The 12090-nt window shown below is 38.1% G+C and overlaps 1 protein-coding gene and 1 pseudogene across 1 annotated transcript in view; one reads left to right on the top strand and one right to left on the bottom strand.

Annotated features, from left to right (window-relative positions):
- Positions 1–2930, top strand: part of lats1 (large tumor suppressor kinase 1) — a 29419-nt gene extending 26489 nt beyond the window's left edge. The window contains exon 8 of the mRNA XM_052098777.1: positions 1005–2930. Coding sequence (XP_051954737.1) covers positions 1005–1499 — 495 coding nt within the window. The 3' untranslated portion in view covers positions 1500–2930. The remainder of the gene's footprint in view (positions 1–1004) is intronic.
- Positions 2931–3593: 663 nt separating this feature from the next.
- LOC127624113 (ankyrin repeat domain-containing protein 6-like) overlaps positions 3594–12090 on the bottom strand; it is a 48748-nt pseudogene continuing 40251 nt past the window's right edge.

A 12090-nucleotide genomic window follows, 5' to 3' on the forward strand; every position in this document is an offset into this window, starting at 1 on the left:
TGCAATAATCACAGAATAACCGGATAAGAGTGAATGATTAACCATTGCAATAATCACAGAATAATCGGATAAGAGTGAATGATTAACCATTGCAATAATCACAGAATAACCGGATAAGAGTGAACGATTAACCATTGCAATAATCACAGAATAACCGGATAAGAGTGAACGATTAACCATTGCAATAATCACAGAATAACCGGATAAGAGTGAACGATTAACCATTGCAATAATCACAGAATAACCGGATAAGAGTGAACGATTAACCATTGCAATAATCACAGAATAACCGGATAAGAGTGAATGATTAACCATTGCAATAATCGGATAAGAGTGAATGATTAACCATTGCAATAATCACAGAATAATCGGATAAGAGTGAACGATTAACCATTGCAATAATCACAGAATAACCGGATAAGAGTGAACGATTAACCATTGCAATAATCACAGAATAACCGGATAAGAGTGAACGATTAACCATTGCAATAATCACAGAATAACCGGATAAGAGTGAACGATTAACCATTGCAATAATCACAGAATAACCGGATAAGAGTGAACGATTAACCATTGCAATAATCACAGAATAACCGGATAAGAGTGAATGATTAACCATTGCAATAATCACAGAATAACCGGATAAGAGTGAATGATTAACCATTGCAATAATCAAAATAAAGTTGAATAATCGGTCTAATAATCGTTAGATTTAATCAATTATCAAAATAATTGTTAATTGCATCCCTAAACTGAAATATATCCAAATGAATAGGAATAATCTGTATCGATACCCAGCTTTAGTACGTATCATCAGTCAGTTACAATATTATAAAAAGGATAATATTCCTGGATGCTGGTTGGTCGATACAGCGTACACACAACTGTTTACAGTTTCACTGCACAGCACCAGTAGAGAACAACTTTTAACCTTCTCAGGGATGTCATGTGACCATGATCGAGCACTGGTTTGCTTTCATGTTGAATGTTTGTGTCTGTTTCAGGTAATAAACTGGCAGACGGCGCTGCACATTCCCCCACAGGCCAAGCTGAGTCCGGAGGCCACCGACCTCATCTTAAAGCTCTGCCGGGGCCCTGAAGACCGGCTCGGGAAAAACGGAGCAGATGAAATCAAAGCCCAGCCGTTCTTCAAGAGTATCGACTTCTCCACGGACCTGCGGCAACAACACCATGCGCCTTACATCCCCAAAATTACACACTGCACGGACACCTCCAACTTTGACCCAGTCGATCCCGACAAAATGTGGAGTGACGATGCCGACAGCAACCCCAACGACACGCTCAACCGCTGGTTCAAGAACGGCAAGCACCCAGAGCACGCCTTCTACGAGTTCACGTTCCGACGGTTCTTTGATGACAACGGCCACCCGTACAGCTGTCCCAAACCCATCGAGTGTGACGATTATGATGAGGATGAGTTGATTGACCCTTCCAAGGGACTGGGGCCAGAGCAGGGGCGGGACTTAGTGTATGTTTAGTGTCAATGTGTGCTGTGACTCTCACAAAAACTCTCAAGAACGGGTCATATTTTACCCTGAAATCAAAAGAAAATCGAATTGAAGTCTATTATTGAACAATGAAGTGTATGTATATATCAAGGTAGTGTTTGTTGTACTGCCCTTTATGTTGATTTAAATGCATAAAATGTATATTAAATATTAGTATAGTTTTTGTTTTAAAGTAATGAGAATCCCAATTTTAAAAAAGCATTACGGTAATGAGAAATGTGCAATGCAAATAATGTTGCAATGCAAAGAAATCTTAATGTTCCTGAAAAGAGACTCTTTTTGACTGATGTTGGGGTGAAATATGACCAGGACATAGTCTGTTCTGTTTGAGATGGGAGTGTGGGGTGTTTTTAAATCTTTCAATCTTTGGTGGTTTGACTGGTTGAGTCTGCCTCGACACTTTGTGCTGTATTTATTTTGTTGTTCAGGATGCACTTGTCTGGTGCCTTGTAAACAAACGAGAATCTAATGATGCAGTGGAGCTCTGTATTTTTACACCTCTTTAATTTATTTAAAGACTTTTGAAATGCTAGTTGAAACGAAGAGTTGAATAATTCCTTCCTCAGATGATGTCTTTATTTATGATTGTGTGGATTTGATGAGAAACTGCACCGGGATGATCGGACTGCTGCTGTGACGTTGTTTTCATGCTTTTCTTTCACCAAAACTATGAGGGAACAAAATTCAACTGACTGGGTCATTTTTACATTCAAATCAAAAGAAGAAATTCTATTTTGCATGAAGCAAATGATGCCAGTTTTTAAGACCATTAAGAATGAATAACTCCACTATTTTGGGGGAAATGTGCTTTAATTATGATGAAAAGAATGGAAATATGTCAAAAACTGTAATGGTTCCAGAAAATAGGCTTAGTTTTCTTAAAGCAGAATCTAATTTCTTATTGGCCTCTTTTCATTTTGAGGTGTTCTTGACCGTTTTCATGAGACTAGAGAAAACATTACTCTTCTGTGTATTTTCTATTTATACACACAAAATTGTATATATAAATTATGCAGTGTCAATTAGTACATTTCTTTCCCTGTCCTTAGTACCAAAGGGTTAGGAAATAAATCTCTGGCAACTGATTGCTAGCCATTCATATACTTGTTATTGCTTTGTAATCCAATACCAGCATAACTGTGTCACTACCAAAGCCTTCTCTTTTTCTGCAATAAGAGTCACATAACGACAAAATACTGCATATGGATCATTAATCATGTTCTGAACTGTCTGTAGAATCCTGTGCAGCTCTGAATGTAATAGTGAATTCCTTTTCTTTGATTAAACTGGTGCTTTTATTTCCAGAAAGACCAGCTGTAGCTCTATTGAGTGTAAATTGATCTTGAATGTGAGCGGATGGGGTGATGATGAATAAAACGTCTAAGCACAAACCACACGTTATTCCTGTGCCCATGTCTTCTGTTTGACCAGTTATGGTGTGACGTACAGACTGTTATTCTAGATGCACAATATATTTACAGGTGGGTTGTTAGCACAAAACATGTCCATTAACTTTTATGTAATCTACATCAAGATCTTTTTATACATGAATGTTTTATAATATATATATATATATTAGGCATTTTTATCAGCTTTACTGAAGGTCTCTAATATTTGTGCCCTGACAGGTGTTCTTCAACAAGCTGCTTACATCTGTGTGGCATGTTTGCAGTTCATCAGAGATTGTTTCTTTTCTTTCAGGACAGTAAAAATAAAAAAAAGGCAATCATCATTATTTGTCTGGACAGCAAAGTACACTGATTTAGTTTAAACTGGACAGGCCTCATACCACTTCCAACAAATCTGTCTAGCATGCACAGTTAACAGGATGAAATCCTTTCACATGACCGAAACAAACAACATTACATATACAGTGAAGTATTATGGCCCACAGTGAAAACATTGACCAGGACCACTGCTTCACCCCAAACACCTGATCAGCCCGTCCGGCTTTACATTAATAAAATAAACTGGCCTTAAACAGATCCATCAATTAACATCCCCTATTTCATCCCAAAGACAGCGTAGATGAATTGTCCACAGATTTCTTCATGTCGTTAGATGTGCTTTATTAATCATTAATTTGGACTTATCAAGCTGTGTATCTTCATAGTTCATTTGATTAGGACAGAAAATAATGCATTTCCCTTTAAAGTGACAGTAAAGCACTATTATGTAGTCTGATGATTACATTGTAGTTATTAGTATTTGTCAAGACACAGTTAAAAACGATTTATTTACAACTGAAGACTGTACAGATGAAAACATTAACGTTAAAAGCAAATGGCAATGAAGACATCTGTTTTTTTGGCAAAAGCATATTTGATCATTTCAACAGAGATGATCTTCCTTTAAATCAACATGTCTGGCATTCACAATCCACAGTATGTGTGTAATGTGCTGCACTTCTGAATGTCGGCTTGTTGAACATAATCACTTTAAGATTGTGCATGTAAATGTGCTCATTATCAGACATGTCAGAACAAGGTGTTTTAACTCAACACAATTGCAAGCACACACTGCCAAAGATGTGTCTGAGAGGGACTTTCCAGAAGTATGTAAACAGACATGAACGCTTGGCCTACACGTTGCAAGCATGTATTCTCTTTGTACATCCAGTATAGCACTTAACATGTTTTTGTGTTACTGTGGCAGTAACACACCTCGCTAGTTCCCTTCAAATGTCTCCAATAAAGCAGATTTGTTATTATTCAGAAAGCATGTTCAGAGTTGAACTATAACTAACCAGCTCAGCAAATTCTCTTTAAACTGTTGCTCTGCCATGACAGTGTCTGACCTGACAGAAACCATCAGTAGGAGGAACACAGGAAGTGCTGACACTGTGATGTGCACTTGTGTTGAGTTATATAATGCACTCACACATTTCAGAACACAACGATGTGAAATTGAGCTAGAAACATTAGCGTTCATGTACTGATGATACATGTTTTTCATAGAAATGATGTTCTGTTCGGCTGAAGTCTGTTACTGCAGCTCTATTAATCTTCACTAATCTAGAAATCATAAATCACAGTCTTCTACACCAATCTTATATTATCAGTGCAGAATAATCATTTGAAAAAAGTACAATTAAAATGGAATAAAATTAAAAGAAAAAAAATCAACTGCTTTAAGTGAAGAGTTTAATAATATATTTTATGTATGAAATACCCATACAAATGTAATCATTAGGGCTGTCAATTGTGATAATCGAATCAATTACATGATTAATTAAATTTATCGCCTTGTAATCAAAATTGTCTGAGAACCCCTCAAATGCCTGTAGAGCTCGAGATGCACTGGGAAATTCCTTATGACAGTCAGGGAGTTTGAATAATTGTGATTATCTTTAAAATAATTAATCACACTGGGGGTCTGGGTATCTCAGTGAGTATTGACACTGACTATCACACCTGGAGTCGTGAGTTTGAATTCAGGGTGTGCTGAGTGACTCCAGTCAGGTCTCCTAATCAACCAAATTGGCCCAATTGCTAGGGAGGGTAGAGTCACATGGGGTAACCTCCTCGTGATCACTATAATGTGGTTCTCGGTGGGACGTGTGGTGAGTTGTGCGTGGATGCCGCAGATAATAGTGTGAAGTCTCCACGGTAACGCGCTCAACAAGTCACGTGATAAGATGCGTGGATTGACAGTCTCAGACGCAGAGGCAACTGAGATTCATCCTACGCCGCCCGGATTGAGTCACTACACCACCACGAGGACTTAGAGCACATTGGGAACTGGCCGTTCCAGATTGGGGAGAAAAAATAAATAAATTATAATAATTAATTAAATCGACAGTCATACAAACAACACTTCCTGAAACATTCGATTAGATAATCAGTGTTTGAAATGGAGAAATGTAATTTCTTATTACATATACTATATTTTTTTTCATTATTATTTGTTTTCATGGACCGTGGAATTAGTCATGGCCAACTGGACTACAGATTTTAGAAGATTATTATTAGTATACTTATTTTGTCAAAGCTCAATCTTAAATAATCAATTTTGATGTCAATATTTACTTTTCCTTAGTAGATTTGAAAACAATAAGCTGATATTTTGTGATGCTGAAGGCAAAATTCAAATGCGTTTTTATGACTACGTTCATTGTTTTGAAACTATTGAATGTTTATCAGTTGAGAAAACATTTATTCTACATGTTAGACAATAAATTGGCATAATTAGTCCAAATTAAATAATTACATTTTGTCGCTTGTGTTAGAAATAATATTTTTGTGTTATTGTGTTGAATTTCTTTGAATTGCAATAAAGTAAAATTCTCTTCATTTCAATTTCAATTCAACATCCTGTTGGGCGGGGCTAATTCAAATTCACACTCTTTCTTAAAGCATGAATTCACTCAAATGTCAATTCTGTCATCATTTACTCACCCACATGTCGTTGAAAGTTCATATGACGTTATCATGTGTGAAACAATTTGAACAATCGTACAGGACGCTCTTATCCATGCAGTTCAAATAAACGGGGACTGAAGTACTTATGACTCGTGTACTATATTCCAAGTATTCTGGAGTTATCCCACCAGTGCTCTGTTAACTACTGTAATCTGATCATACAGTCAGTGAGATCGAGAACCGGTCACCATTAGTGAACAAATCATTCAGACTGGTTTTGTAAATGTTATTAGTGTAACAACTTCTTCCCTGAAAAGATTTGATTCATAAGGAGAATTAGGATGGATAATACGTTTTTCAGTGAATGACTTCACACTCCTCACACAAAGCTGTCGTATGACTTCAGAAGTCTTGGAATATAGTGCATGGACAGTCTTTTATGGTGCTTTTTTGCCATCTTGGAGTTTGATAGTCCCGGTCCCCTTTCAATAAATGGAAAAGAGCAGACGGGATTTTCTTAAATATATATAATAATAATCATTTGTGCTCCACGTATAAAGTCATACATACAGGTTTGGCCTGACATAAAGGTGAAAAAATAATGACAGAATTTTAATTTCTGGATGAACTATTCCTTTAAATACTGAATTTTGCCAAATGTACTGTACATGACATTCTAGCTCTCCTCCTGTTTGTTAGTTTTCAGCAGTCTGAGTTCATCTTCCAGGTAGTTTATTCTCTCCAGTAGAGCGGTTCTGTCAGCATGGACTCTCTGGTTGGCTTGCCAGCGTGCTTCCTCTATTTTCCGTTCATACCAACGCTCCATCTGCAGTGTCACAGACTCAAAAAAGTACTGCGTGACCTCCAGTGCATGCATGTTTTCACGCTCCTTGGCGAAAGAAGTCTCGGCGGCTTGGCGATCTCCTGAACCTTTCGAGGTGTGCGTGTCTGCTTTGGTCTTGGCTCTATGTTGGCAGCGCTTTTTGAGGTTCTTGTTATCTAGCACGTCTTCTAGCACCAGACTCGAGTCCTGCCATTGATCTTGCGCTCTGTGAGGGTCACTACACGCCCGTGATCTTTGTTTAGGCTGGACGTTACAAGTAGAATGGGGCGCAGACTGATTCTGTGATGGCTGCTGCTCATCTGAAAAGAGAAAGAGAAACTGTTCGAGGATTCTGTTCTGTACTACAACACTAACTGTAAAACAGGTGAACAGTTCAGCCAAAAATGAAAATTCTCATTATATTTTTTATCTTAAGACCTTTACTCTCGTCATTCCAAACAAGTTTGCTGTTTTTTCCATTGAACATGAAAGGAGAACATTTGCATAGAAAAGAGCTGCATAAAGATTCTTCAACGATAAATCAGTGTGACCATGTCTGTCAAGCTCCAAAAAGAGCAAAAACACCATTAATGCTCTATAAGAGCAACATAAAAGTGGTCCATATGACTTTTTGCACTTATATATGACTAGAGATATCCTGATACTGCACTGATGTACTTGTCCTTGTACTCATGAAAAAGGCTCATATACCAAAAACCAATACCGTTTGATGTACAAATGTCATTTTGTAAACATTTAATGCACAAATAAAAGAGAGATATGTCCTAGGTGAGATTATTAAACTACAAAGGCTGCAATGTAATGAAATAAATAGTCTGCATGTGCAGCACACTTCAAACTGAATGTTCATACACTGAAAAAACCTCATGAGTCACAGCCCTCTAAACTGAAGTAAATCACTCGCAAATGTGACTAAAAAATGTATGTTATTGACTAGTAAATATTCAGATATACCTCGCCAGAGATTGAGTTGTGTGGTGGGGAAGAATAACTTGAGCATTCCAGAAGCTGGCGATTAGGAAGCTGGATTCAGTCTCATCTTTTACAGCGTGTTGTGTATCATGAGTGACCTGAAATTGACCTTATTTGGCTGCAGTTTACATCTCTTGTTATCTGGAGACTCTAAGCATGTTGCAAGCTTTTTTCTCAAATGAAAAATCTGATGAAAAAACTTTTTCTGGAAAATTGAGCAGTGGGACAGATTAAATGTGTGGAGGGATGGATTGTTTTTGAGCACATCTGATGTAAATGCCTCCTAATGAACGCATCTGATACGGGTAAGGAGAACCTAAAACAGTCTGTATAACTGAAATTATACACTGCTTCCTTAAGACGGATTTGTCAACTACTTGTTCAGACAACGCATCAAACCATTTTTCTTTTGCATAAGCCACAGTCTCTCAAATGAGGTCAATTAAAATAGTTTTACACAGAGTTTCTCATGTTACACCTTCTCAAATGAATTTCATGTCAGCTCCTCATTAATATTATATAACAATTACATGAGCCTTAATCTGCATGAGCACAAACACCGAAAAAGAGCATTAATGCTGCATGCAATCGCAGTCTGTGTGTGAGACGAGCTAGAAAATCTGGTGTACTCATCTGTGTGTGTGTGTGTGTGTGTGTGTGTGTGTGTATGTGTGTGTGTGTGTGTGTGACAGACAGAATGGCAAATTCACTAAACTGTATTTCAGCACAAACACATCTGTGTCTTATTCAGTAATATCCCACAATACAGTTTAAAGGGACAGTTTACCCCCAAATGAAAATTCTGTTGCCATCATGTACTCACGTCACGTCATTCCAAACTCATATGACACTAAAAGATGTTTGGCAGTATGAAACTCTCAGTCACCATTCACATGCATTGCTTCTTTTATCCATACAATGAACATGAATGATGAAGAGATATCTCCTTTTTTGTTCCACATAAGAAAAAAGTAATGTAGGTTTAAAACAACAAGAGGGTGTGGCAGGGCGGAGTGCGGGGCCGGGTCGTGATTCTACACACCCGGTCCCTTATCAGGCTAATCAAGCCTCCGAGAGGGATAAAGGCAGACTGCGGAGGATGGTGCAGGAGAGAGAGATAGTTACGGACATGTCCGTCGTGTGTGTTTGTGTCTTTATCCCTATCGGAGGCTTGATTAGCCTAATAAGGGACCGGGTGTGTAGAATCACGACCCGGCCCAGCCCACCGCCCTGTCACAGAGGGTAATAATGCAACTAATGTCAGAATTTTGAGGTAAACTATCCATTCATGAAGGAGTTATCTGTGTTGGTATAGCGCTGTGCCATGAGTATTTAAAGTCATTGTCAATCTTTAAATGCAAACAATGTGACTTTCAATGAAAATTTGGCTCATTGTAAATTGCAGATTATTCACAAACTCAGCAATATTTGTCTGGCACAATTAACATCACATCATTACTAATGTTTATATGAATCTTCTATTGATCATGGCTGAAGTAATTCATCACCTGATGATCAAATGATGTAGAAGAAAGATATAATCACACACATATCCAGACGAGGCACTCTTTCAGAAGTTTAAAAAGCCGATTCAAGTGTCTGAAACACAGCGGTAGAGTAACAAGTTACAGTCCCAGGTAAGTAAACATCTGGAGGATCTGGATACCTTAAATCCCAAGATGGATGTTTTACTCTCTGCACAATCCTCTACAATAAGAGTAAATCACTGGGCACATCATATGTGACTGAAAATGTGTGTGATTATCCACTGGCTGGTAAATGTTGAGATTTCTCTCTGCAGGGATCGAGTAGTGTAGTGGTGCAGAAGTTCAGCAGTGAGATCCTTTCACTGCGCGTTTGCGTTTTGCTGTTGACTCTATTTAGCCAGGCATACACATAATTTATCCTGCTACCCACAATTAGGCTGCTTTAGTTGGGTCTCACGGAACCAGAAACATCGATCATGATCTATAATTCTGCATAAAATTCAATGGCATCTATATTAATATTATTCTATTGGTTTCATATCCTCAGGAGGTATCCAGAGCCAGCTGGATCCAGCTCCGTTCCTGTTTGATGTCGGACTCCACTGCTATCTGTCACGGAGTGATGACAACTAAATGCCAAACATCACTTCAGTCTATTATGATGGACTTCAGAGGATGAACTGATGCCAACTCATAAGACATGGGTTACTTCATATGCCATTGTCTGAACCTTGGATTTAGGAAAGATCTCACTAAAATTAGCGGCCGGTCAACTGCGATGCACCTCACTGATCTCTGCCTGCATCACCTCGGTCTATTGTTGTATTACACTCTTATAATGTAATACGTAAACTAACAATTAATTGCCAACAAAAGCCTTCATCAGGACAATTAACAAGGACAATTGCATCTATGTGAACTTCTGCAATTAATCAAGATGGACTTCAAAGACATTGGTCATTAATCTTACAGTTCAAACACAATCGATGTTTAAACACTGACCCTTAACACTTACTTAGTTTAATAATTTTAAACCATGACTTTAACTATACATAAGTAATATTGACATTATATTCATGATGTTAGTCAGAGGGGAACTGGCTCCCACAGTGAGTCTGGTTTCTCCCAAAGTTATTTTTCTCCATTAATCCACATCTTATGGAGTTTTGTGTTCCTTGCCACAGTCGCCTACAGCTTGCTCACTGGGGTTATTAACACAATTATTATTTAATTACTTATTTTTAAACACGATAAACAATAGTATTTTATCTAATTACACAATGATGATTCATCGACATTATAGACATTACAGTTTTATCATCTGTTAATGCTGATCTTCTGTAAAGCTGCTTTGAAACGATGTGTGTTGTGAAAGGCACTATACAAATAAAAACGACTTGACTTGTTTGTGCTGTTATTTTATGATTTTACATTGGAAATCAAGTGGTGACCCACTATAGTAAAAACATAACCTGTATTTAATGTATCCTGGGTTGCATTTCCTTTTATGTTGAATAGTTTTGTTCATGGTTTTCCAGTACAAGGTCATGCATCAAGTGACATTATTTTTGTTGTTGATGTCAACAACAAAATCTACAGGAAGTTACTCTCCCCCTTTTAAAAATTGATGAGCACATTTACTTATATGAGCCCATTATTGTCCCATTTGTTTCCAAATTTCAAACATAATTCAAACAGAACACAGATATTACACATGAGGAAAGGCTCCTCGTTACCATGGTTAGGTCAGTGTGCTAGTCTTAAATAATAGCGTGCACCAGAGAGAAGAGCAGATCATGATCGCGAGCTTGTTCTGTTACACATGCAACTGAAAGTGAAATTATCATTAAATCTGCAGCGGCAGTCCTAAATATTCTATCACTTGGGTGGCTGTTTTAGAAATATCTTAAATGGGAGAACCATGTCATTGTTCTTTCCCTGCTGTCCACAACCCAGTCCAAATAGACCTGTCACCCACCAGTTGAGAGACACTGCTCTAGAGAATCAGCAGGTCAAATGTAGACAGTGTGTGAACGTAAACATTCTTAGTGAACTTCCACCAGTTGTATGTGTGTCGTGTGTGTCATACCTGGTGTGAAATCCACCTCAACCACATAGTAACTGGCTGATCCGTCCTCAGCAGAAGTTGTCGCTGCTGCAGTCTCTCCCCCGTCTGCTGCTTCCGGCTGGTTTGTTAAGGTACAGTAACAGGCTCTGCCCCCGAATGACTCTGGCACAGTGGGGTGTAAATTAAGTTCCCGATCTGAAAGCATATCAGTCAGGGAAGAGGAGCACTGCAACTTGGTGTCTCCAAACTTTGGATCTTAGAAAGACACCAGTTCTTCAGATCATTGACTACTGATGCCTGCTTGCATAGAGAAGGAGAGAGAGAATGCAAAGCTTAGCCTGTGCTAATTTAAATTTAACCAATAAGATACGAGAGGCTGTGCAACATTGTGAATATGGTCATGGCTAAGAGTGCTGTTAGGCAACAACAGTGACTATATTGAAAATATAGTGTGATCTCTCATTAAAATAATATCTCATTAAGTAACTTCATGAATAGTTGGTCTGTATGGGTACAGTGATACACAGTAGCTGGTGAACAGGTGTTTCATGTCATAGCTGTTACTATATTGTGTATTCTAGCACGACTGGAACACAGTATTGACCGTATCGTGTTCAGAGCGGATTCACCACGTACTGTATGAAGCTGCTGTATATAACGATAAACACACATTGTGATCACACATTAATGCGTACAGTTTTTACATCACTTGAAATGTATTCAGAGCGAACAGTAAAGCCAGGTGGAGCAGTTTTGTTACAAAGACAGTGTTCCATGTTTTTAAAGCAAGTAAACAAAAAAGCAAGGCTTATGCAAATGTGATGACATT

This window comes from Xyrauchen texanus, chromosome 30 (assembly GCF_025860055.1).
Source record: "Xyrauchen texanus isolate HMW12.3.18 chromosome 30, RBS_HiC_50CHRs, whole genome shotgun sequence".
NCBI classification, from domain to species: Eukaryota; Metazoa; Chordata; class Actinopteri; order Cypriniformes; family Catostomidae; genus Xyrauchen; species Xyrauchen texanus.